This window comes from Theropithecus gelada, chromosome 14 (genome assembly GCF_003255815.1).
Source record: "Theropithecus gelada isolate Dixy chromosome 14, Tgel_1.0, whole genome shotgun sequence".
NCBI lineage: Eukaryota > Metazoa > Chordata > Mammalia > Primates > Cercopithecidae > Theropithecus > Theropithecus gelada.
The window spans coordinates 87,011,365-87,036,565 of NC_037682.1; the positions used below are offsets into that span (position 1 = coordinate 87,011,365).

A 25,201-nucleotide genomic window follows, 5' to 3' on the forward strand; every position below is an offset into this window, starting at 1 on the left:
CTACACCCAGCTAATTTTTTGTGTTTTTAGTAGAGAAAGGTTTCACCATGTTGGGCAGGCTGGTCTCGAACTCCCGATCTCAGGTGATTCGCCTGCCTCAGCCTCCCAAAGTGCTGGGGTTACAGGTGTGAGCCACCCATTTATTCTGGGCCACTTCAATCTACCAGTCTCACCCTGAGAGCGAAAAGGATAGAGTCACCACCTTTAAAAGATGAAAATCCTCAACATGATTTATAATATTTTTCTGCAAACTGCAGGTCATGAACCATTAGTGGCTCATAGAAACAATTTAGTGGGTCAATACCAGCACTTTTTTAAACCAGTGAAGTAGAACAGAAATACGAAATTGTAATGCCAATCATAAGCATAAGAATTATTTCATGAAACTTTTCTCATTATGGGCCTTCTCAAAAAGTGTTTGAAGGCCTCTGGCCTGTAATACCCTGAGTAATATGACCCTTGCCTCCTCCTTTAGCTCCACTTCCCATCATCCCCACGCAGTTCTCTGCTCTTTACCCACACTAGCTTTCCTTAAATTCCTCCAACACATCATGTTCCTTTCTGTGGGAGACCACTTAGCACATGGTTTTCCTCCTTGCCTAATGTCATCCTTCAGGTCTCAGCTCGGATGCCATTTCTTCAGGCAAACCTTCCCGGATTACATCCTGAACCCCTGTAGCTGTCAGGGTCTCACAGATCTGCGTTCAGTTTTTAGTTATCCCTTTAATAGCATGTTTCCTCGGTGAGTGACAAGCTTTCCCACTAGGCTGTCTTTGTGACCGCAGGGGCCCTGTTCTTGTTTACCCCTGTGGTAATCTAGTGCCTATCTCAGGCTGGCACCTAGGCATTCAGAGGGATAAATGAAGGAAAGAATTGGCCAACCTGTTGACCAGTGACGTTGGCTGGCCTCCTTCCTTGCTTGGTATCGGTTTTGTTTCTAACCCTTGCACCGAGAAAACCACACAGGGTTGTACTGTCTGCCCAGTTTAGGAACTTCCTTTAACAGTATTTCTTTACTCTCTGAGTTTCTGGTGAGCTCAAAAACAAAACAAAATACTGCAAGAAAATTGTATGCGTGTGCTGGCCGTTGAGCACTTCGGTGGAGAGTGGGAGAAGGATCTTCATAAGATTTCAGAGGGGAACTCTGCCCATCCACTCCAAAACAGCCGCAGCTCCGTGAGCATCTCACGCCACCCCTCTGCATCCCCAGGGCTGCCGTGGGGCGCGCGCGATCAGCAAGCTTATTGGCGCCCAGTCCATGCGACTATCTCTTCCCAGTCCCTGGACTAGGCCTGCCCCACTCGGATTCTCCACTCTTGGCAGCGCGCGTCCCCGCGGACTGCTGAGACCAGGCGGCGCGGCGGCAGGTGACCCGCTTCTCCAGTCCCGGGCGCAGCCCAGGGGACATTGTAAGCAACGCGGAGCCCGGCCCTGGGCCTCTGCAGCCATCTTCAGGGAGGGAGGCGCGGCCTCCGGACGCTGATCCGCCCCCGCCGCCCGGGTTGCCCCGCCCGGCTCCGCAGAGCGCCGCGCCTGGGTTCCGACTTCCCTTCCCTACCCTGCTAGGCTGCGTCGCGCGCTCACCGCCCAGCCCGCAGAGCTCGCGCCGCGGCAGCCCAGCCGCTCGGCCCCGCTGCGCTCGCAGAGGCCGCCATGGGCACCGCGCGCTGGTTCGCGCTGGGCAGCCTCCTCGCCCTGGCTAGGCTGCTGGAAGGCCGGCTCGTGGGCGAGGAGGAAGCCGGCTTTGGCGAATGTGACAAGTTCTTCTACGCCGGGACCCCGCCTGCGGGGCTGGCGACCGAGTCCCACGTGAAGATCTGTCAGCGCGCGGAGGGCGCTGAGCGCTTCGCCACCCTCTACAGCACTCGGGACCGCATCCCCGTGTACTCCGCGTTCCGCGCCCCGCGCCCTGCGCCCGGCGGCGCCGAGCAGCGATGGTTGGTGGAGCCGCAGGTAAGCGAAGTGGTTTCCGAGCTGGGGACCTTGCCGCTGGACTTGCCCCCAGGGGCGCTTTGCAGCTACCGCGAGGGGCCGGGCCGGGAACAGCAATCCCTACGCCTTCGATGCCTTGGGCCAAGAAACCCGGGTTCCAGATCCACCCCGTTGCGTCCCCGGAGTTTAGCCTGCCTCGCCCTCTGTCGAGGCTACAATAAGAGCCTGACGATCTGCGAGCCTTCACTTCACTTCATGAGTTGCAGGGGCGGGAGGTCCCCTGTGGGAGGAGGTTCTCCCTACATTTCTGAGCAGACAGCCGCAGTGTTTCATTCCTGAGTAGTGAAGAGCGTGAGACAGAGACCCTGGAGACCGTTCAGATTCGCAGAAAGCCTACGCTGGGCGCTCACAGGCCTTCGTGCAAGTTACTGCCATAGCACTCATTTGGAGGTGGGTAGGTGGGCATTTTCATCCCCATTTTACAGAAGAGGAGATTAACCCAGGGGGTCGAAGAGACTTGCGGAAGACCACCCAGTTAATAAGATGGGACAGGTCTTTTGTCTAGAAATTCGCTGTCTTTTCTACTAAGTAAAGCTTCTCTACTGCAGAGCTCATCCTAGCCTGAAAATCCTTCCTCTACACACGGCATTGAGTAAATTCGATCTGCGGTTGTGTTGAATTAGAACAATAAAATAAAGATACAGATTTTTAGAAACGCAATGGGATAGTTACAAATGATAGGGAAACAATGACTACCTCCAACTGATGGAAAGATAAGCCAGTTTTTCCTGACTCTTCATATGTATATTATCATACCACTAGGAAATCATGATACCTCTCATGGTGTTCTGTCCCATCTGGTAAAGATGAACAAACACTTGAGAAGCCCTCAGAGTCTTCCGAACCTGCTTTCTTGCTCTTAACACATCCTGACTTACCTCTGCTCAGTTGATCTCCTCTCTAGAACACCCTGCCAGGCTCCCCTTTCCCTCTCACCAGCCTCCCACCCCTGTCCAGGCTGCTGGGGGAGGAGCTGACCCAACGGCTCTCCCTTTCCTGAGGACCACAGCTGCCCAGGACCACACCAGTGGACAGGAGGCTGGCTTTCAGGTGCTTTATTCAGAGCCTGTGGATTGTAATCTCATTGAGATATTTCTAGCTCTGAGGTCTTGGCCAGGTCTCAAACAGTCTGCACCTAGTTTTCTTATCTTCCTCACATCCTTCCACTTAAACCTCAACTGTTGATAACACCTGTTGAGATCAGGTATGTGAAAAAGACGTTGTCAATTGCACACACAAGATCCATTTAAATCCAAAATTAGTTTTCCTCCAGCTGTACCCCTAGAGCTCACAGGGTGTTGCCCACCTCTTGTCTTGCACTGTGATTGTGTGCCTGTGAAGAGAACAAATGACCTAGTCCTTTCCCCTTGATCTCATGGATAGCTTGGGGAGACAGAACATACGTCTGAGGAAATCATGGGAATGCATGCTAAACAAATTTCAGTTACATTCAGAACACATTTAGTGATCTCCTGCTGTGTGCCAGACATTTGGGATACTAAGAGATCTGAGTGCCGTTCTAGAACAAAGGTTACCTGATCTGCAGGTGGAGTTTTCTGGGTGGAGAGGCGGTGTAGCATTTGATTAGAGCCATGCTATGTGGGTTCAAATCCTAGTTGCTCCGCTGACTAGCTATGAACTTGGGCAGGTTAAATTGGAGATAATAGCATAGGGTGGTGTGAGATTTAATGAGTTACTATATACAAAGTTCTCAGGTGTGTGACACATGAGTACTAGCTGTTGCTATGACACGGGCCAAAAAACCATAATTTAATAAAGGTGAACAAAGTTCTATTAGATTTAATCTGTCTTTGAGGTGATGGAAGCAAGCCTTAGGGTCAGGATGACATTTGTGCTTTGTGTGGAAAGATAAGGCAGAGTTTAGAAGGGAGGCAAAGAAGAGGACATTTCAAGCAGAGGGAACAGACATCATGAGTGAGAAAGGCATGGCAGATTCAGGGATTTGTGCATGAAGAAGTTGGAACAGGTGAACTAATACAAATAGATTAATGTACTCAGTTGCTCAGAATAAAAGGGAATCACGGAAGGGAGGGATCAGGTGGGGAGGAGCCGTCAAGGAAGGCTTAGGGAGGCAGAGCCATTTATGCAACTAGGGAAGGAGTGAGTCATAAAGGAGCATAGTTTGCCAGAAAGAAGTAAAGGGAACCAGGTGACATGGAGACCGTGGGTGGGATAATGAGGAAGGGGACTGTGGAGATTAAAGAAGATGGGAAGGGAGGGCGGAAATAGTTACAAATGGCAGCTTGAGAGGTAAGATGTACAGTAGTTCTGAAAAGTACAAGGGGCCTGAGCTCTTACTGTGCTGAGAGGTCAGAATGGTCACTGTGGCAGAGCACTGCAGGATGCTTTTCCCTGCAAGGTGGATGGCCTCCCACACCCACCCACTCAACCCCGCGTCAAATCAGCCAGGATCCAGAGAATATTGGGAGAGACGGAGGGAGGAGGAGGTGCGACGTACAGCTGGGCCTGCAGTGCACTGCAGCAAACCTGCCCCCCTGCTGCCTACTCCCTGAGGCCTTGCCTCCTTGCCAAGATCCCCACTGCAGAAAGATGCTCAGGGCTCAATGTGTACCGTTGGCTGCTTCCAAGCACTTTCTAATGCTGAATCTCCTTGTGCCCACATCACCTTTTTGTGAGGTCAGTGTTGCCAAGAGGCCCTGCACACGGGAGGAAGAGGCAGGAGACCAAAGGAACTCAGTGCTTGCCTCCAGTGATGAGTCAGGCAGGGCAGCAGTGACACTGAGTTCCCAAAGCCCAGTTCAGTAGCTTTTGAGGCCACACTGCAGTTTCTCTCTGAAAACAATCTCCTAAGTCAAAGATCATAGAAACTTAGTCACTCTGGTGCTTAAAATCTGTAAAGTGTTGCCTGCCCAACCCCTACAGGACAAAGTTCACACTGCAGAATGCAGTTTATAGGCCCTCCATAGCCTAGCTCCTGTCTCCTGCTCCAGTCTGGTTTCTCACCATGCCCCACCCTCATATTTTATGTTCTAGCATTATCCAGCTGCCTGGAGTTCCTCTCATAAACCAGACTGTTTGTGATGTCTGTTTCTTAGCTCATGCTAATTCCCTTTGCCCAAATTCTCTTTCTACACGGACCCCATCTTATCCTTCACTTCCTGCTCTTACTCCATCCTTTTAAGACTCTGCTGAGGTGTCACCTCCTACAGAAAGAATTCCCCACCTAAATTGTATCCACCTCCCGAGTTAGGTCCTCCCCTTCAGTGCTCTTATAATTTTTCTATTTTCATACCTACCATATTGTTTTATAATTATCTGCTTATGTATCTGTCTCCCCAACTTGAGCCCTTGAGGAATGATGACTGCATCTTACTCATTATTTTCCTAGTGCCCAGCTTATAGAAAGCACGTGATAAGTGTTGAATCAAATACTTTGATGTTGGGAGGATCAATCAGGCAGCAGCAGGTGAGATGTTCTGCTTGAGTTTTCTCCGTGGGGCGCTTCCTGTTTCAGAAGCTTGCCCCGTGGCTGTCCAGCAACTGCTGTTACGAACGTGGTCCCTGTGCAGCGCTGGCACCCTGCTCTGAAGCCACTCCATCAATCTTAGCTTTGGCCTTTGAAACGATCCCAAATGATTTTGATCTCTGCTCTGCCTAGAGGAGATGATATGGAGGGGTTCTAGTCAAGACTCCAGAAACCTGAGAACTGGATTCTGGTTTAGTGCAGGAAGCCTCAAACCTTTTAGTTTGTCGACTCCTTTCCACTTAATGCAAAAATTTTTAGCTAAGATACCAATGATGCCTTTCTAAAGTGCATTGCTGATTTATGCCAGAAGCCAACATATAAAGCTTTATTATTTTATAAACGTGGAAGTAACTGACTATATAAGGTTTCAAAGTGCATTGCTGATTTATGCCAGAAGCCAACATATAAAGCTCTGTCATTTTATAAACATGGAAGAAACTGAATATATAAATTATATAATATTTATTATATATTTTACATATTAATTGTATAATATACATAATATAATATATAATTTATATATTCAGTAATAATAGTGTATATTTGTTCAATCTTACAAAAATACTCTGAGGTAGATATTATCTTCTTCATTGTAGAAATGAGGAAACTGGCTCAGAGAGGTTAACTGAGGTGTTTAAGGTCACACAGCTTATTTTTGAACTCATTACTGAGTACTCTTCTGATACACCATGGAGATTCTTTGATCTCACAATGGATCCACTGCATTAATGGTTTTAGGACTTTAATTCTCATCTTTTATGTGAGAATTCTAATTTCTACTCCACTTCTATTTTCTGACAGTCATAGGACAAGTGGGAGCACTTATTTGGCTGCATAAAGGTTGCTGAAGTGTCAGTGACTGTGGAATGAAGGGGATATTCTGGTTAACTACAAAAACATTTTTCTGGAGGGCACAGTGAGGTCATATTTCAGATCTTAGTAAATGCATATGAATGGTTGTCTCAAGTTAGAACCTTGATTAAGTCCTTGATTTTTAATTTCCATCCATGGCTTTTAAAACCTGAAATAGAAATATTGTTCAATTTGTTCCAACCTCAGCCTTCTTTTCATTGTGTCAGAGAACAGATACATAGATCATCATACAGCCCTCTTTTTTGGATCTGTTCATTGAAGGTCGTAACAGTGTTTACAGAGAGGTTGTAACAAATAAACAAGATAACATATGAGAGCATGTGGCATGGTACCTGGAATATGGTAAACTCTTAGTAAATATTAATATGTATATAAGGTATTACTTCAGTAGGTGCTGGGTGTGCGCACGCACACACACACACACACACAAATGGAATGTTGGATTAGACAGGTGACACCTATAGTTCTACAAATCTCTCCTAAATGTAAAATAGCTATACATGTATCTTCTCAAATGCTCGGTATATGTCCCACATTCATATAGTAGATGCTTCATAAATGCATGATGAGAGATGAAGTGTGTGGAAGATTGAATGAATGGATGGAGGGTGGATTTGAGTGATTAAAAGCAAAAACAAACCAAACAGGTACCAAAGACATCTCCACCCTCTCTGTCCTGGGAAACCAAGAAGTGTGTTGTCACAAAACAGTGAGCAATGGCATTGCAGTCTATTGTGCTGAGCCTGGATAAGACTGGGAAATGCCCGACCCAGGGGATGGTTCCAAAAGCAGTCACTCACAATTTCTTCCCTACTGTGATGCACACCGCAAAACAGGGCCCACACATGCTATCGTTTGTTGGATTTTTCCCTTCTGGCTTTTTTTTCATCTTTGGATTTAGTGTTTCCTTTTGTTTTGCAGGCCACTCTCAGGATCAAGTTAAGGTACTTACCTATGTTGGCAGAATATTTCAGAGACATTCGTTCTGAAGCAGTCCAGTGGTGACAATTCCCTACACTATTCTTTCAGTTTAGATTTATATCTGGACAATCTAGGCAAGGAACTATCATTTATTGATCGCTTACCATGTCAAAGGTCTTCACAATCTAACTCATCTCATCTCTATAACAACTCTAGGAATTATGACCTGTGTTTTATAGTTTAATCTCTATAACAACTCTAGGAATTATGACCTGTGTTTTATAGTTTAGGAAACTGAGGTTCAGAGTGGTTAAGTAACTTATCCAAGGTCACACAGCTTCTAGATGGCAAAGCCCAGACTGGAGCTTACTACCCAAAATCCAAAGCTCTTAACTCTCTTTCTTCTCTATCACACTGTTTTCTAACTTAAATGTTAGTGTTTTCTCTCCAGAATCCAAACTGGCCGACTAGACTCGTTATTTTATTTTTAATCCAGTTCTTTGAATGGTTTATGGCTTCACTACTAACATACCATTCTGTAAATGCCAGCTTCAGATTTCTGTTAGCTCCGTTACTGGTGATTCATGGTGATTGAATGGAGCTTTCCTTGGGGAATTGAGATTTCATTCTTTGGGCATAAAATTTACCTTCCTTTTAAACTCTCAGCTCTGAAAGTGAAAATTTGAGAAAGTAAATCCTCTTATTTGCCAGTAGCATTTGCTTTCAGTTACCTTGTCTGTCGTCTAGAATTACTGTTAGTCAAGAAAGCTTTTTTTTTTTTTTTTTTTTCCAAATTTTCTCCTTCAAGATGCATGTTATATCTTCTGAGTGGTGACTTACCCTTTCAGTTTCATGGAACTCGACATCTATCATGGCAATAATTAATTGACTGTCGATATATCTATTTGGCCACTGAAAGGAAGGAGAAATAAAAAAGAAACTGACTCATAGGCTGAACCAAGAATAGAAGCACCGTTTAGTGTTCCAGTCATGCTTCATTGACCTACTGCTGGACATAAGTGTGGCTCAATCAAAAGGTCAAATAAGGGTATTTTATATTTTTAATCAAAGCTGGAAATATGGGTACATTTTACTTTGTAGAATAATAGATGGCTGAAATATTATTTGAAAATGTAAATGTAATTACATGTTTCAGTTGACTTACACTTTAAGGGCTGGTTGGTCTTGCGTTTGTATTGACTTCCAGTTGGCAGGGACACCTAATCTTTTAAGAAAGCCCTGAGCCCTCTGTCAATTCATTTTAGTCAACAAATCTTTATTGAGCATCTGCTATGTGTCAGGCACTATTCTAAGCCCTGAAAAGAGAGCAGCGAACCAAACACACAAAAACACCTATTCTCATAGGGTTTATATCTAATAGAGAATATAGATTATAAAATACATAAATAAAAGACATAACACCAAGCGCAGTGGCTCACACCTGTAATCCCAGTACTCTGGGAGACCAAGGCGGTCTGATCATTTGAGCCTAAGAGTTCGAGACCAGCCTGGGCAACATGGCAAAACCTCATCTCTACAAAAAATACAAAAATTAGCCAGTTGTGCTGGCATGCACCTGTAGTCCCAGCTACTCATGGAGGCTGAGGTGGGAGGATCATTTGGGCCTGGGAGGTAGAGACTGTGGTGAGCTGAGATCATGCCACTGCACCCCAGTCTGGGGGACAGAGTAAGACCCTGTCTCAAAAAAAAAAAAAGACATATTAGATAGTGATAAGTGTTAAGGAGAAAAAGCAAGGAAGGAGGCTGTGAGATATCAAGGAAAAGATGAAGTTTAAAACAAGGTTTCCATCCAGGGAAGAGATCACTGAGGAGATGACTTTTGGGTACAGACAAGAAAGAAATAAGAAAGCCAATTATGCAGACGTCTAGGGGAAAAACGTTCTGGGTAAAGGGAATAGTAATTGCAAAGGCCCCAAGGCATGAGTGTGTTGAGGAAGAACTATGAGGCTGGTTTGGCTAGAGAAGGGTAAATGAAGAGAGTAGCAGGAGATGAGGTCAGAGAAGTGGGAAAGAAGAGGGCAGATCATTTAGATTCTTCTGAGCTATTTGTAAGCTATTGGGGTTTTACTGTGTGTGAAGTGGGAAGCAATTGTGCAGGTTTCTGAGCAGAGAGCTTCAATGTGATCTGGCTTACATTTAAATGGGACCAGTTTGGCTGCTGCATTGAGAATAGACTTGTGGTGTTAAGGGCAGAAGCAAAGAAACCAGTTAGGAGGTTTCAGTGATCTGACAAGAGATGGCAGTATCTTGGATCAAGGTGGTAGCACTGCATATTCTGGATATATGGTGAAGAAAGAACTCATAGTCTTTGGAGTGAGAGAAAGGGAAGAGATGACTCCAAGCGTTTGGGCCTGAATGATTAGAAGAATGTAGTTGCCATGAGTAAGACAAGGATACAAAAGGAGGAGCTGTTTTGGGGCTGTATCAAGAACTCGCTTTTGTTCATAGGAGCAAGAATATAATACTGATTGAGTATCCATAATCTGAAATGCTTGGGACCAGAAGTATTTCAGTTTGGGGATTTTTTTGGATTTTGGAATTAGTGGCTGAACATCCCAAATCTGGAAATCTGAAATCTGAAATGCTTTAATGAGCATTTCCTTTGAGTGTCATGTCAGTACTCAAAGAGCTTTGGATTTTGGAACATATTGGATTTTGGATTTTCAGATTTGGGATGCTCAGCTTGTAGTGGCTACCAGGGGCTGAGGGGTGGGGAAGATGAGGAGCTGTTGTTCAATGGGTATAAAGTTTCAGTTATATGGGATAAATCAGTGCTAGAGGTCTGCTGTACAATGTAATGCCTGTAGTCTACGATATTATATTGTGCACTTCAAAATTTAAGAGGGTAGATCTCATATTAAGAGGGTAGATCTCATATTAAGAGGGTAGATCTCATATTAAGTTTTCTTAATACACACACACAAAACAAACAAATGAACGAAAGGACACAAGGAAAGTATGGGAGGTGCTGGACATGTCTCTTTCCTTGGTTCTTGTGATTGTATCATGCAATGTATTTGCATACATTCAAACCCAGCACATTAATTATGTGATGAGTTATTACATATTTATTGCACATTTAATTCATCACATTAAATATATACAATTCTTTGTTTATCAGTTATACCTTGATATAGCAGTAGAAGGAAAAGGTACTCAGTTTTGGACACTCTGAGTGCGAGATACCTTCAGGTGTTCAATTAACCTTCAAGTAAATATAGTCTAAAGCTCATGGGATGCTTATCATGTAGCAGGCACTTTTCTAGTGCTTTTTTTTTTTTGCGTGTAATTTCTTGTAATCCTCAGCACCATAGGAAATAGATACTATTATTATCCTTCTTAGAGGAGGAAACAGGCCCAGAGAGGTTGAACTACTATTCCCTGTTTACACAGCTAAGAAGAGGTGGGGCTGGGGTTTGAACCTGAGCTGTCTGATACCAGAGCACACATGGACTGCTTCTGTTACAAACCTGCTAATGTGTTGGGTGAGCTCCTATTGAATGCTCTTGAATGAAAAGTTCACATGTTCATTTACCAGGATTTTACAGAGGGTGTGTTTCTAGCTCTGGCAGTTACACGCCCATGAATATCAGAGGCTCACCACCTCCAGGTGTACCTTTGTGGCTATAGGAAGGGTAGGGTTATTGCAAGTACTGCATTGGGCTGAGGGTGCTGCTGCCCCCTTGTACAATCTTGTTCTATACTGATCCATCTTGAGCTCTTCCTGTGATCCTTATGCAAGCAGACATTTTTTATAAGGCACCAGGTTAGAGCTGGGAAAAATGGATTACTAAAAACTGTGTTAACTCTGTTGAGCAACAGATTTTGTCCCCTGCACCTCAGTGAGTAGCAGAGATAAAAGGATAGGGGACAGGGTCTTGCATCTGTGGGAGCCATTGCTGCCAGACAGGCTGTTGGATTGGTTGTGGTGCGTGAGCCTGAGGAGAGCCCATCTCCTGTCTCAATGCCAGCTGTCCCTAGGGGTGGGAAGGAGGGCACTCAGGCCAACAACACCCTCCAGAGCTCCACCCCTTGAGCAGGGACGGCAGACCACACATCCATCATCCAGCCCTAGTCTGTTCAGGAGCTCCTTCTCTGCAGCCAGCTTGGCTCCCAGGAAGGAAGACCAGCAGAGCACAGCAGGTGCTTAAACTTAATAACCCAGTAATGCAATAAGCCCTACTTTGGGACAAGAGGAGGGACTTTGCTCTAACTCAGAACATATACCTCCTTCAACGTGCCAAAATTCCTTTTTCCTTTATGACTGTTTAGTAAGCTAAAGTCCTTCACCTTTGCAAGTTCTTGCATTTGTCCCTATATTGACTTTATCACAGCTTGGTAAATGTGCCTTCTGTCTGTGTTTGTGAGATGGCAGCATTGGTTTCAGGAAATCTGCTTGCTGTTATCTTAGTGTTTATAACTAAGGGAAGGAATTGGTCCAAGTCAACTTTGTTGATTAAATGGACCAGGATGCATGGTTAAATAGGAACCCCATAAGGAAATGGCTGCTGTTGATGTTTCTGAAAGATTGGGCATCCACTGTGGTCTTGGGACATGCAGAAACACGGGGAAAGGAAAACCAAGTTTGTGAACCATAAAAATCTTTTATTCTCATTCTTGGATATCTCCATTGTATCTAGAGCCATGGTATCCATCATAGAACCAGATACATCTCCTTCATAGACATGAGGTGTTTGGGGTGGTTGATGTTCTGCTCTTTAGTAGACAGACATCCATCCTATACGAGCCCTGCACCGACTTATCTGAACTCTGGGACCCCAGTTCCCATCATCTACCTAAGTCTCTGCAAGACAGCTTCCTGACTGGTTAACTCATTCCACCTTGTTCTCCTCTAGCCTTTCTCCACTCTGAAGGCCTCTTGGAAACCCTTCAGGACTCCCCATTGCTCTTCAGATAAGGACACAGCTCCTTATCATGCTCTACAGAGTCCTGCATAGTCTGTGCCCCTTCCCTTTCCAGCCTTATCTTGTTTCACTCAGCTTGCAGGTCTTTAACTCGGGCCACTTTGGCTTCTTTCTGGTTATTATTATTATTGTTTTTTGAGAGAGAGTCTCACTCTATTGCCCAGGCTTGGGTGCAGTGGCACTATCTCAGCTCACTGCAGCCTCTGCCTCCTGGGCTCAAGCGATCCTTCCACCTCAGCATCCCGAGTAGACCTCAGGCATCCGCCACCATGTCTGGATAATTTTACGGTTTTTTTTTCTTTCTTTCTTTTTGTAGAGATGGGGTTTTGCCATGTTGCCCAGGCTGGTCTCAAATTTCTGAGTTCAAGTGATCCTCCTGTATCAGCCTTCCAAAGTGCTGGGTTACAGGTGTGAGCCACCATGCCCAGCCTACTTTTTATTTTCTTCTTTTTAAAATGTCCATGTTGGTTCCCGGTGTACTCGCTGCCCACAAAGCGCCAGCTGAGGGGCCGCTGCGGGAGGAGTGCGGCGGAGCCTGCCTCGCGACCGGAGCTTGACCCGCCACCTGCCGCCCCGCGTCTCCGCCGCGTTCCTGCGCGTCCCGAGCCCCGACGGCCGCGTGAGTCCCGTCCGTGCGGGGAAGGCAGGGCCGGGTCGGCGCCGCCTGTGGAGAGGACCCGGCGGCCAGGCCTGCGTGGGGCCGAGCGCGGCGGCAGTGGCGGCGGCGGAGACTTCCGAGGCCCGGGCCAGACATCGCAGGGCCATGGCTGAGGCGGCCCCGGCCCCGACATCTGAATGGGACTCCGAGTGCCTTACATCCCTGCAGCCCCTTCCTCTTCCTACACCCCCAGCAGCAAATGAGGCACACCTGCAGACAGCAGCTATCTCTCTGTGGACGGTGGTGGCCGCCGTGCAGGCTATAGAGAGGAAGGTGGAGGTCCACAGCCGGCGACTCCTACACCTAGAAGGTCGGACAGGGACAGCAGAGAAGAAACTAGCCAGCTGTGAAAAGACAGTTACCGAGCTTGGGAACCAGTTGGAGGGCAAGTGGGCTGTGCTGGGAACCCTGCTGCAGGAGTACGGGCTGCTGCAGAGGCGGCTGGAGAACTTGGAGAACCTGCTGCGCAACAGGAACTTCTGGATCCTGCGGCTCCCTCCAGGTATTAAGGGAGATATCCCAAAGGTGCCTGTGGCATTTGATGATGTCTCCATCTACTTTTCCACTCCAGAGTGGGAAAAATTAGAAGAATGGCAAAAGGAACTTTACAAGAATATCATGAAAGGCAACTATGAGTCTCTCATCTCCATGGATTATGCTATAAATCAACCTGATCTCTTATCTCAGATTCAACCAGAAGGGGAACATAATACAGAGGACCAGGCAGGGCCAGAGGAAAGTGAGATTCCCGCAGACCCCAGTGAAGAGCCTGGTATTTCAACATCAGATATTCTGTCTTGGATTAAACAAGAAGAAGAGCCTCAGGTTGGGGCCCCACCGGAGTCCAAGGAAAGTGACGTGTACAAAAGCACTTATGCTGATGAAGAGCTTGTCATCAAAGCTGAAGGCCTTGCTAGATCCTCATTGTGCCCTGAAGTTCCAGTCCCTTTCTCTTCTCCACCAGCAACAGCAAAGGATGCTTTTTCAGATGTGGCTTTCAAAAGCCAGCAGTCTACATCCATGACACCTTTTGGACGTCCAGCCACTGACTTGCCTGAAGCCTCTGAGGGACAAGTGACTTTTACTCAGTTGGGTAGCTATCCCCTCCCACCTCCAGTTGGCGAGCAGGTGTTCTCATGCCACCACTGTGGCAAGAGTCTCAGCCAAGACATGTTGCTGACCCACCAATGTAGCCACGCTACTGAGCACCCCTTACCCTGTGCCCAGTGCCCTAAGCACTTTACTCCACAGGTGGACCTCAGTAGCACCTCCCAGGACCATGCCAGTGAGACGCCCCCCACCTGCCCACACTGTGCCAGGACTTTTACTCACCCATCAAGACTTACCTACCATCTTCGGGTCCATAACAGCACTGAGCGTCCTTTCCCCTGTCCTGATTGCCCCAAGCGCTTTGCTGACCAAGCTCGACTCACCAGCCACCGGAGAGCTCATGCAAGCGAAAGGCCCTTCCGCTGTGCCCAGTGCGGCAGGAGCTTCAGCTTGAAAATCAGCCTCCTGCTCCACCAGCGGGGTCATGCACAAGAGCGCCCTTTCTCCTGCCCTCAGTGTGGCATTGACTTCAACGGCCACTCGGCCCTTATCCGTCACCAGATGATCCACACAGGCGAGCGTCTTTACCCCTGCACTGACTGCAGTAAGAGCTTCATGCGCAAGGAGCACCTGCTGAACCACCGGCGGCTGCACATGGGCGAGCGGCCCTTCAGTTGTCCTCACTGTGGCAAGAGCTTCATCCGCAAGCACCACCTCATGAAACACCAGCGCATCCACACCGGGGAGCGGCCCTACCCCTGCTCCTACTGTGGCAGGAGCTTCCGCTACAAGCAGACACTCAAGGACCACCTGCGTTCGGGCCACATTGGAGGCTGTGGCGGTGATAGTGACCCATCGGGTCAGCCCCCCGACCCAACCAGGTCCCCTCATAACTGGGCTTGAAACTCCTGGCCTGAGTGTCAACACTGAAGGTCTAGAGGCCAACCAGTGGTATGGGGAAGGGAGTGGAGGGGGAGTTTTGTAAATCCAAATCTCTGTGGCTTCATGGTTGTATATGCTCACAGTAGGGTACAAAATCCAAGAGAAAGTCTGTGAGCCCCATCCAACACCCACAGTAATTATTACCTGGTACATCACTGAATTTGGGGTCCTATACACTTGACTAGAGACATGGTTGTGGTTTGGAATTTCACACACTTACAAGAATACCACATTTTGAAACCCAGAAAGACCTGGAAAGGGGCCCAGGACCTCCATCTTTTCAAAGATACAACAAAAGCAGAAGTTACAAGAATATTGTGGAGAGGTTGGAAAGCAGGATTTAACCTCTGGTTCTCTTGTTCTCAGAGAACAGCAGGTTGATAGTAGATTATGTCTCTAGGTAGAGACAGGTACATGGGAAGAGTCTCCAAAACTGGAAGCCCATCATGAGGAATGAGAATGTTTAACCATAAAGCCCTTTATTAGCTCCTTGATAGCTAAGATGGTTATTGGAGAAAGTGCTTAAGCCACTGTTGATGTTGCTTCCTCCTGTCTGAAAACCAGCCAAGATCTGTTCACAAGCCTCTGTGGCTACCTTTCCCTGAAACATGGTAACTCAAGACTGCCTGCCTAGGTTTCTTAGATTAATTCTTCACGTACATTTTGTTTAATATTGGTTGAATATGAAATCTGACTTTAAAAGATTATTAAGGAGAACATTCCTTAACTATACTGGCTTGATTTGAAACAGGCTCTTATTGCCATTTAAAGTGCTAGAAACCTTTGGCAAAGTCCTGGTTAAAAAATTGGCAACAGTTTTCTCAGTCCCAGCTTTAAAAGCTAGAGACCTCAGAGAAATAGCTGGCTTAACAATGATAGAACGGCCTAAAATTTGTGCCTACACCATGTTCTGAGAGTCGTTCACATCCAATTCTTCCTTATCTTTTCCAAGCCAGTAAGTTGGCTTCTCCATTCCTGGTGTGTGATATTCTTGACAATCATCAACAACAAAGATCACAGCACTTTCCGGAAGCATGGAGCTTCCAGAAAGTGAACTCTTCATCCTCAGTAGTGAGATGATAACAGTGTTGTAATGCAGCTTTCTTGAGTCATCAGAGAGAGTGTATGTTCACCCTATCTGGCTGTATCCCATTGACAGTGGACAGATTGAGGAACTTCCTAGATCACTGAGAACTAAGCACCATGCATAGACAACAACAGTTTGTTCCTGCCTGTATTGCTTTTAGGGGCTTTGACTACCATTCGTTCTTTTCTTGGGGTGATTTAATCACCTGGGAGCATCCGAGTCTGCTGCTAAGTGGCTTTGCAGCTGGGCCTAAGTCCTGTTTCCTTTATGGATCTCAAATTTTCATCTGCAAAATGAGGCTGTTGAAAGGAAAAAAAGTGAGCCTCTAGGAGTTACTCAAAAAAAAATCTTGTGATACATTGCTTTTCCTGCCAAAATTCTGTCTCTGTCCTTGGCTTCTGTCCAGGCAAAGCTAAATAAGACAGCAAAATCAAAGCAGATAAATTCCTGCTGAAACTTGACTAAAATTTATTTGATTTGTTGTTTGACTCCCACTTGGAAGCCTGAGGTAGAAGACAGAATGCAGAAGTCCTACATCTTGGGCAGAAAATGTTCATTCCTATACTCTTGTTTCCTCTGCTTCTTCCTGAGGTGCCTAGAACAAGGTCTGGAAATGTTTAGTCAGGATATTTTCTTGATGAAGTGATAAGGGAAGGACCCATTTTTTGCTTATCACCTAGCCCAACCTTCACTCTCTCTAGTTATGCATAACAACACTAGGAAAAGGTGTTAGCCCAGCTAACTTGGCTTCTGGAAAGGCTGTGTCTGAACATGTTGCTCTGTAGGATAATCACATTTATAAAACATCTGCTCTCTGACATTCACAATACCAGGGACCATGGGAGACACAAGAAATGTGTGCCTGCTGTCATAACTTACAGTGGAAAAGCCCAATAACACAGAACAAGACATGATGGGCAGTACCGTAGCATATTGGGATTAAGAGCTTTCTAGCCAGAATCTGGACCTATACCATGGGAAGATTTAGGGGTTCTGGGAATCCCTAAGCCAGGGTTCTGGCTTCATTGGCAACCCACTATGAACTTGAATGTGAGATTTAGCTCTAGTTTGCACCTTGATTTCCCCAGTGAAAAGGGAGAAGAGCCAAAGTATTGTCTAGGTGCTGAGTTCCTTTTCTGAATGGATTTCAAGCATTTGCCAGGGTATGCTGGAGGAGGGACTCCTACAGTAGGTGAGATGTGGGACTAGGTAACATTTTAAATACTTTTTTACTCAAAGATTTGCCAAGAGCACAGCTTATTAATGAAAGAGACCTGTGGATTGAAGTGCTGCAGGTAGATCCCACAGTCCCTTGTGAAAGGAACTCAAATACAAATGAAGCAAGAGCCCTAAAACGGAATGAAAGAGGATGTGTGAGGCCGTCTCAGAGAGATGGAAGCAGGCGTGATACTAATCCTCAGCCCAGGAATAAAGTAGAGAGTTCAACTGTTACTCTTTTCTTTCATCAGTCCCCTATCAGTTAGAACTGCAGGCCAGCTCCAAAGAGTGCTTAAGATTCAAAAGTGGATAAGTAAAATGGATCAGTGGGAAGGATAAGGTGTCCAACAGAAAGTGTGGGGGAGAAACTCTTAGCCCATCAAGTGCTCCTGAGAGAAACCATGCAAATTTAACTCTTCAGTTAAAGAAATACGTGAGAACTGCTTTTCATGACCAGAGAAGATAGGAAAGGGGAAACCCCAGAAACGTGCTCTTCATCTGTCAGCCTTTTGGACCAAGAAGTTGTCACTATTACACATAAGCACCATTCCCTTAGAGTGGATCCAGGTGTTGACTATAACCAGATTTACTCTGCTTACTAGGTTTTTCATTGTCACCATTGGATGAACCTCTGGTTTAGCCACAGTTGTGAAAATAAATGGAAGTTGGTTGATTGTCTAGAAAGTGGAAAAAAAAAAATAAATAAAAAAAATAAAATAAAATAAAATGTCCATGTTCTCTCCCATCATAGACCTTTGTACCTGCTGGGTTTTTTTTTTCTTTTATTCCTTCCATGATATTCCCAAGTAGGTCGACTGCCCATGATACTCTCTAGTAGCACCAAACACACCTTTCTTTGCTAGTAAGTTGCAATTATACATTCATTCGTGTGACTAATTGAGTGGCACCCAACTAGACTCTAAGTTCCCTGAAGGCAGGGGCCAGGACTATTGGCGCTCACCATTGAATCCTCGTTGTCTAACACGAAGACAGCAAACTTGTTCCGTGAAGGGCTAATTAGTAAATGTTTTGGGCTTTGTGGACCATATTGTCTCTGTTGCTGCTATTCAACCATGCTATTTTAGCACAGAACAGCCACAGACAATACATAAATGAATGAGTATGGCTATGTTCCAAGAAAACTTAATTTATGAAAACAGGTGGTGGGCTGGATTTGGCTCCTGAGCTGGAGTTTGCCAAACCCTGGTCTAGCGTAATTCCAGCACTTAGTTCGTGATCAAAAAAATGTTGTTGAGCAGTAAGCACTTGGCACATATGGATTGAGCAGTGGCAGTAAAATGTGCAGGCTGTGCAATCCTATTCCCATTATGGCGCAGCAGCCTAGATCTAGACGTACAGTTTTCAACTAACCTTTTTATTGTCTCGGTGGTAGTGGTTGTTATTTACAATGTTTAGTTTTTTATGATTATAAAAGTAACATATGCTTATGGTGAAAATTTTTTTTAACATTTGGGAACTGTGTAAAGAAAAGCTCCCACTTCTGAAAGATACCCAGTCTTTACAATATGTGTGTGTTTATGTAACATTCTACAAATTTCCATTACACCTAGAGACACGTGGACAATTTCATAACTTTTATTCTAGTTCCCAAGGTTCAGCATTTCTTTGAACTCTAGCAGGCCACATCTCACAAGCCCCTCAAACAATCACCATGCCAATGGAGCCGAAGAGTGTAGGAACCCCTTTAGTAGGTGAGTTTGCACATAAATGTAAACAATTTATTTTATTTTATTTTATTTTTATTTATTTTAACTTAGAAATAGAAGACCTTGGGACTTCAAATATAAAGTCTACCTCATCATATTTTCCTTTTTAATTTTTCTGTATTTTCAGTTTTTTTCTTCCACAGACATTTTCGATTGTCCAGCTTCATTGCATTTTTCTTTCGAGAATATATACTCACAGGTGGCTTGAAAAAAAATCTGGCCTTCCCTCTCCTTCCCTGTTCCTGCACAGAAGGGCATTATCCTTTTCCTCTTAAAGAGGAGGCAGAGGTCCAGGGAGTCACTGGTCTGCCCAAAGTCACAAGGCCAGTAAGCGGCAGAACCGACAGATCTCCACATTTCTAATCTGGTGTTCTGTTACTAAAGCCTACTGCCATTTGACCTCACATTTAGAGGGCCTTGAAGAAGAGCTACCTTCATAAAGCCCAGAAGAAAATCCACGAGAAAAAAAAGGGAAATTATTTTGCCTGAGGGCAAATTTTAGTAACCTCAAATTATATTTATTACATATAATTGTGAAGCAGATGACTCTTTCCTGGTGAAAAAAAAAAAAAAAAAAAGAAGTGGTCGGGCATGGTGGTTCATGCTTGTAATCCCAGCACTTTGGGAGGCCAAGGTCAGGAGTTTGAGACCAGCCTGGCCAACATGGTGAAACCCTGTCTCTACTAAAAATACAAAAATTAGCTGGGCGTGGTGGCACATGCCTGCAATCCCAGCTACTCAGGAGGCTGAGGCAGGAGAATCACTTGAGCCCGCGAGACGGAGGTTGCAATGAGCTGAGATGGTGCCGCTGCACTCCAGCCTGGCTGACAGAGCAAGACTGTCTCAAAAACAAAAACAAAAAAGAAGTGCTAAGCTTAAATAGCTTGAGGAGGATTTAGGTTGGATATAAAAATAAGAGTTATTATGTTACGGAAAAGAGTTAAGGGCTGTTAAGTCCCCTTCTCTAATGATCTTTAAGATCTTTAAAATGAAGGGTGAATTTTGCCAGTTGACTTTGGAGAAAGGCTATTTATTATGGTTATAATCTTGTATAGAGACAGGCTGTGGACTTTCCCAGTTTTCAGATGAGAGTGACTCATAATTGAGTTGACAGTGATGTCTCTCGGACCCCAATTCCATGCCCAGGTAGCTTATTGGCCAGGATTATTACTGCTATTGCTTTCACCGCTGTCAATATTGGGTACCATTCTATTTTTCAATTCCTCCCACAGTTGAAGAGGAAGCTAAGGAACTGGGGAGAGTGATGTGTGTGTGTGTGTGTGTGTGTTCCCTCTCAGTGATTCTAACCATTCATTTCTACAATAAATGTGGTCACAACCAATCAAAGACAAGAGTTTATCATGACTTCGTTCTCTAATGGTGAATTGGGGTTTAAGAAGCAGGCATGGAATTACAGGGAGCTTCTGTAACGGAAACAAGCTCACCTTGTTTATTTGTTTGCTTGATTATCTTTTTATTTATTTATTCATTCCTGGTCAGCAGCTCTAGACTCATAGTGTTGCAAAGGATTAGTCCTTAGACATCCAGCTGCTACTGATATCATCAGTGTTGTCATTTTCATCAGCATCAGAACCGTTTATTGAGATCTTAGGACTAAATCAAGAAATAGGAATCCAAGACGTCGTCCTGGAACAAGACACAGCCCCTGCCCTTGGGTGTCTTATTACTTAATCGGGAAGGCAGATCATGACCAAGAACTGGTTTACTTAACTCTCTCTCACTAGGTCATTAGCCGCTAAGGAGCAAGGATTAAACATGCAGAGTGGTTAAGAAAATGGGTTTTGCAGTAGGATTCCCACCTCTGCCATTTATCAGCTGTGTGACCTTGGAAATGCTACCAAATCTCACAGAGCTCAGTTCCCCATCTGTGGAATGGGACTAATAAATTATCCCTCTCCTACAGAGGAGTTAGGAAGATTTAGGGAGACAATGTGTGCAAAAGGCAGTTTGCATTGTGCCTAAACACTTGGCACATATATGTTAAGCGTGTTGAATGAATAGGTAACCTTTGCTTCCCAGACTGTGTCTGACTTGTAGACAGCTAGGATGAGTGTAATGCTCCTGTGTCTGTGGGGTGTTATTGCTGCAGTGCCCTTCATTTCACACCTGCTCTGTCACCACCTTGCTCGTGACTGCCCTCAGCTTTTAGTCTGGATTCAGTGGCTCTGTGCTATCCGCTGTTATTGTTGCCCCTCTTCTCTTTGTCCCCTGGGATGCCCCTCTGCTCTGCTCCCAGACTTATGGGATCAAGACAACTTATCCCAGCTGGACGCAGTGCCTCATGCCTGTAATCCCAGCACTCTGAGAGACCAAGGCTGGTGGATTGGTTGAATCCAGGAGTTTCAGACCAGCCTGGATGTGGGGAGACGAAATAAAAATACAAAACATTAGCCGAGCATGGTGGCACCCACCTGTAATCCCAGCTTCTTGGGAGGCTGAGTGGGAGGATCACCTGATCCTGGGAGGTCGAGGCTGCAGCTAAAGAAAGAAAGAAAGAAAGAAAAGAAAGAAAACCTATCTCTTCATTTATTCCCCAGTTTTAATCCTGGAGTTTAGAAGGTCCCATTGCTTGCAAGATTCATATCCCTATTCCCTCAAGGGCCTTACTGGGTTCTCATAAGGATAGTATTTCTGATATTTCAAATTCATTGATGCATGAATCATAACACTTATCCAAGCTTACTCAAGTGAAGGGCAGGGCTGTTGAAAGATATCACAGGTAGATTCACAGGCACAGGAAAAGAGATACACACTGAGCTCAAAGGAACCAGACTTGGGAACCTTCTAGAAACCAAAGGGTCCCACAGAGTCTTTCCTACCCTGTCTCTATCTTCTTTCTTTTAAACAGTTTGGCTTTCCCATGGCTCAGCCTGGCTGCCAACCCCAAAGTGCATCTAGGAGCCTTCACACCCTTCACTGGCTGTTGTCAGTCACTAAGTTTCTTACACTGAAAACCCGAGAGAGCCATATGGTTGGTTGCTGGCCAGGTTGGGTTGGCCCTTGGTTGTGACTGGCATGGAGGTGGGTGGGAGAGGGTCATGCATGAGAAATGCTACTCTTTCAGAGTGAGTGTCAGAAATACTTGGTTGTGGATATATCTCCCAGGACTGGGTGAGTTGGCCCTTGGAAAAGATTTCACTGGGGCTGTATCAATCAGGGGCCTGGCTGGAAACAGATGGCACTCTCAAAAGTCTAACCAACAGGGTTTAATGAGGAAACTACAGTTGTTTCTTGGTATCCATGAGGGATTGGTTCCAGGACTCCCTGTGGATACCAAAATCCTTGATGCTCAAGTCCCTTATGTAAAATGGCATAGTATTTGCCATAACTTAGGTACATCTACCTGTATACTTGACATCATCTGTAGATTACTTATAATACCAGGTACAATGTAAATGCTATGTATAGAGGTGTAATACTGTCTTGTTTATTTTTTTCATTATTCTATTTTTTTTTAAGTTCTGGGGTACATGTGCAGGATGTGTGTTTGTTACACAGGTAAATGTGTGCCATGTGGTTTGCTGTGCCTAACAACCCATCACCTAGGTATTAAGTCTCACATGCATTAGCTTGTTTCCTTAATGTTCTCCCCCCAGCCCACCCTTCCCCAGTGAGTATTGTTCCCCTCCCTGTGTCCATGTGTTCTCATTGTTCAGCTCCCACTTATAAGTGAGAGCATGCGGTGTTTGGTTTTTTGTTCCTGTGTTAGTTTGCTGAAGATAATGGCTCCTAGCTTCATCCATGTCCCTGCAAAGGACAAGATCTCATTCCTTTTTAATTTGCATTATTTTTATTGTATTATTAAATTTTTACCCTGAATATTTTTGATCCACAGTTGTGGAATCCATGTATGCAGAAGGCACAAGAATTAAGAGAGCCAGCCAGTTATGGGGATGCACCTAGGGACTAGCAACAGCAGGAAGCTGTGACCATCCTAGGCCTGTGGGGTAAGGGTAGGAGCCTGGTGAGAGCTGTGTCTGTAGAGAGATTCAGCCAGAGGCAGAACCACAGCAACCAGGCAGGGAAGCAAGGGAATATATGATCTGGTCCCTCTCTCTTCCCGCCTTCCCATTGATGGCTCCAGTCAGAAGCCAGAGGGCAACAGGGCTCAGCTGATGTGATTCCTACAAGTCAGCCTCCCATCTAAATCAATCAGCCTCCCATCTAAATCAATCAGCCTCCCATCTAAATCAATCAGCCTCTCAAGATGCAGAGTAGGGCAGAGAAGAGGGGAGATGGATCTGGAAGACAAAGGATGGACACCCAGTACAGGATCTGTGAGGTCAGAGCAGAGCCTTGGCTCCCAGATAGGATTTAGGTAGCATAGAGGAACGGTGAAGGCATCCCTAGCTAGTAGTGACAGGGGCAGTTGCAGAGGGAAGTGGGGCGTATTTACATTACAACCATGTAACTGACATGGATGAGGGTGGGGATTGACCTATTTTGGTTGAATATAAAGGAAAGTTTGAGAGAAGAGGTTGGAGAAATTTGGCAGGGAGGCCCATGAATATGCCAGTTTGTCATTTAATTAGGAAGTCATAGGATGTTATTGAAGGTGTTAGAGTAGTGAAATGTTCAAAGGAATATGTATAACAAAAGTAGATTTCACACTCCACCTAGGACTGAGGAAGGAAGTCCATGCTTACACACATTACATGATCAGAATATTAGCTGATCTAATAGGTGGAGGATCCAAATGACCCACAGTATTTTGTTCTCTACCTTGTCATTTTCACAGCTCTTGCGATTTGTGGATAATGCCTCTCACAATATCATGGGAATAAATTAAGCTTAGCCAGGGCACTCCCCAAAATGAGTTAAAAATTTGTTTTTCAACGTTGAGGTTCATAGACACCCCTCTTTTCCAGCATCTCCTGGGATGGTGGTGAAAACGCATATGGGGGCCCCATCCCAGACCTACTGAATATATCTTTGTGGTGAAGAACAGGAGTCTGCATTTTTCACAGCTCCTGCAGGAAATTAGTGATGTCTCCTTAATTCAGCTGAATTTTGAGAACTATTGATTTAAGGAGACATCACTAATTTCCTGCAGTGGCTGTCAAGGCAGGGGCTTAATTCCTTCAGAGAGTGATCAATGAGGATCTGATGGAGATCTAGCCCCATGATTCCTAATTTACAGTCATATTAGAATCACCTGGGGAAATTTAACAACACCCTGATGCTGGGGTTGTGTGGAGGGGAACTTTTTTTTTTTTTTTATTGGTTTAAGAGGTCTGAGTTGTAGTCCCAGCTACTCGGGAGGCTGAGGCAGGAGAATGGTGCGATCCCGGGATGCGGAGCTTGCAGTGAGCAGAGATCGCGCCACTGCACTCCAGCCTGGATGAGAGAGTGAGACTCAGTGTTTAAAAAAAAAAAAAAAAGAAAAAGAAAAAGAAGAAAGAGGTCTGGGCGAGGTCTGAGGATATTTTTAAAGCTCCCAGGTGATTCTGATGTGCAGCCAGGCCTAAGAACCTCTGATCTTGTCTGAACTCAGAAGGTGGAAAAAATGAGAAATGGATCCTTCTCAATGTAAGGGACTCCTCTGAATTCTGTATCACACAGTCAGTGCTAAGAATAATTGCTCTGGAAAGGAAAGCAGAGTGGAAAACAGGCTTCTGTGAGTAAGGAAGGAAACCAAAGAAGACCAGGGATGATGTAACCTGAGAAGGTACTGCAGTCTGGAAAGGTCTTAAAGGAGTCCGCACACTTTTTTGTTTGTTTGAGAGGGAGTCTTGCTCTGTCACTCAGGCTAGAGTGCAGTGGTGCGATCTCAGCTCACTGCGACCTCTGCCTCCCGGGTTCAAGCGATTCTCCTGCCTCAGCCACCCGAGTAACTGGGATTACAGGCTCGTGCCACCACGCCCGGCTAATTTTTTTGTATTTTTAGTAGAGACGGGGTTTAGTAGAGACCGTGTTAGCCAGGATGAGCTTGATCTCCTGACCTCGTGATCCGCCTGCCTTCGCCTCCCAAAGTGCTGGGATTACAGGCGTGAGCCAACGTGCCCGGCCAGAGTCCACACACTCTTAGGCTCCCAGGAGGAGCTTGAAACTCCACGCTCTGTGGGATGAGCAGCCAGAGAAGTCCCCGGGAGAGTTTGTTTGCCCCCAGGCCACCCGCTGGCCTTCACACAGGGCTTTCTTGCCTGCATTTATTGCCAGTTTGGAGTTGGTAAATTTAAATAATTCTTCCTTTTATTTTTTTCAATTTCTCAAGAAAAAGAGAAGTCTGAAATGCAAATAGAACACCCATCCTTTCGA

General features: G+C 45.4%; 1 protein-coding gene and 1 pseudogene across 2 annotated transcripts in view; both read left to right on the forward strand.

Moving 5' to 3' along the window:
• Positions 1–1,536: 1,536 nt before the first annotated feature.
• Positions 1,537–25,201, forward strand: part of ENDOD1 (endonuclease domain containing 1) — a 47,577-nt gene continuing 23,912 nt past the window's right edge. Inside the window, exon 1 of the mRNA XM_025356895.1 lies at positions 1,537–1,953. Within this exon, the coding sequence (XP_025212680.1) occupies positions 1,654–1,953 (300 nt within the window). The 5' untranslated portion in view covers positions 1,537–1,653. The remainder of the gene's footprint in view (positions 1,954–25,201) is intronic.
• LOC112606432 lies at positions 12,737–15,385 on the forward strand (annotated as a pseudogene). The gene has a single exon (XR_003115634.1). The product of XR_003115634.1 is annotated as a zinc finger protein 398 pseudogene (transcript).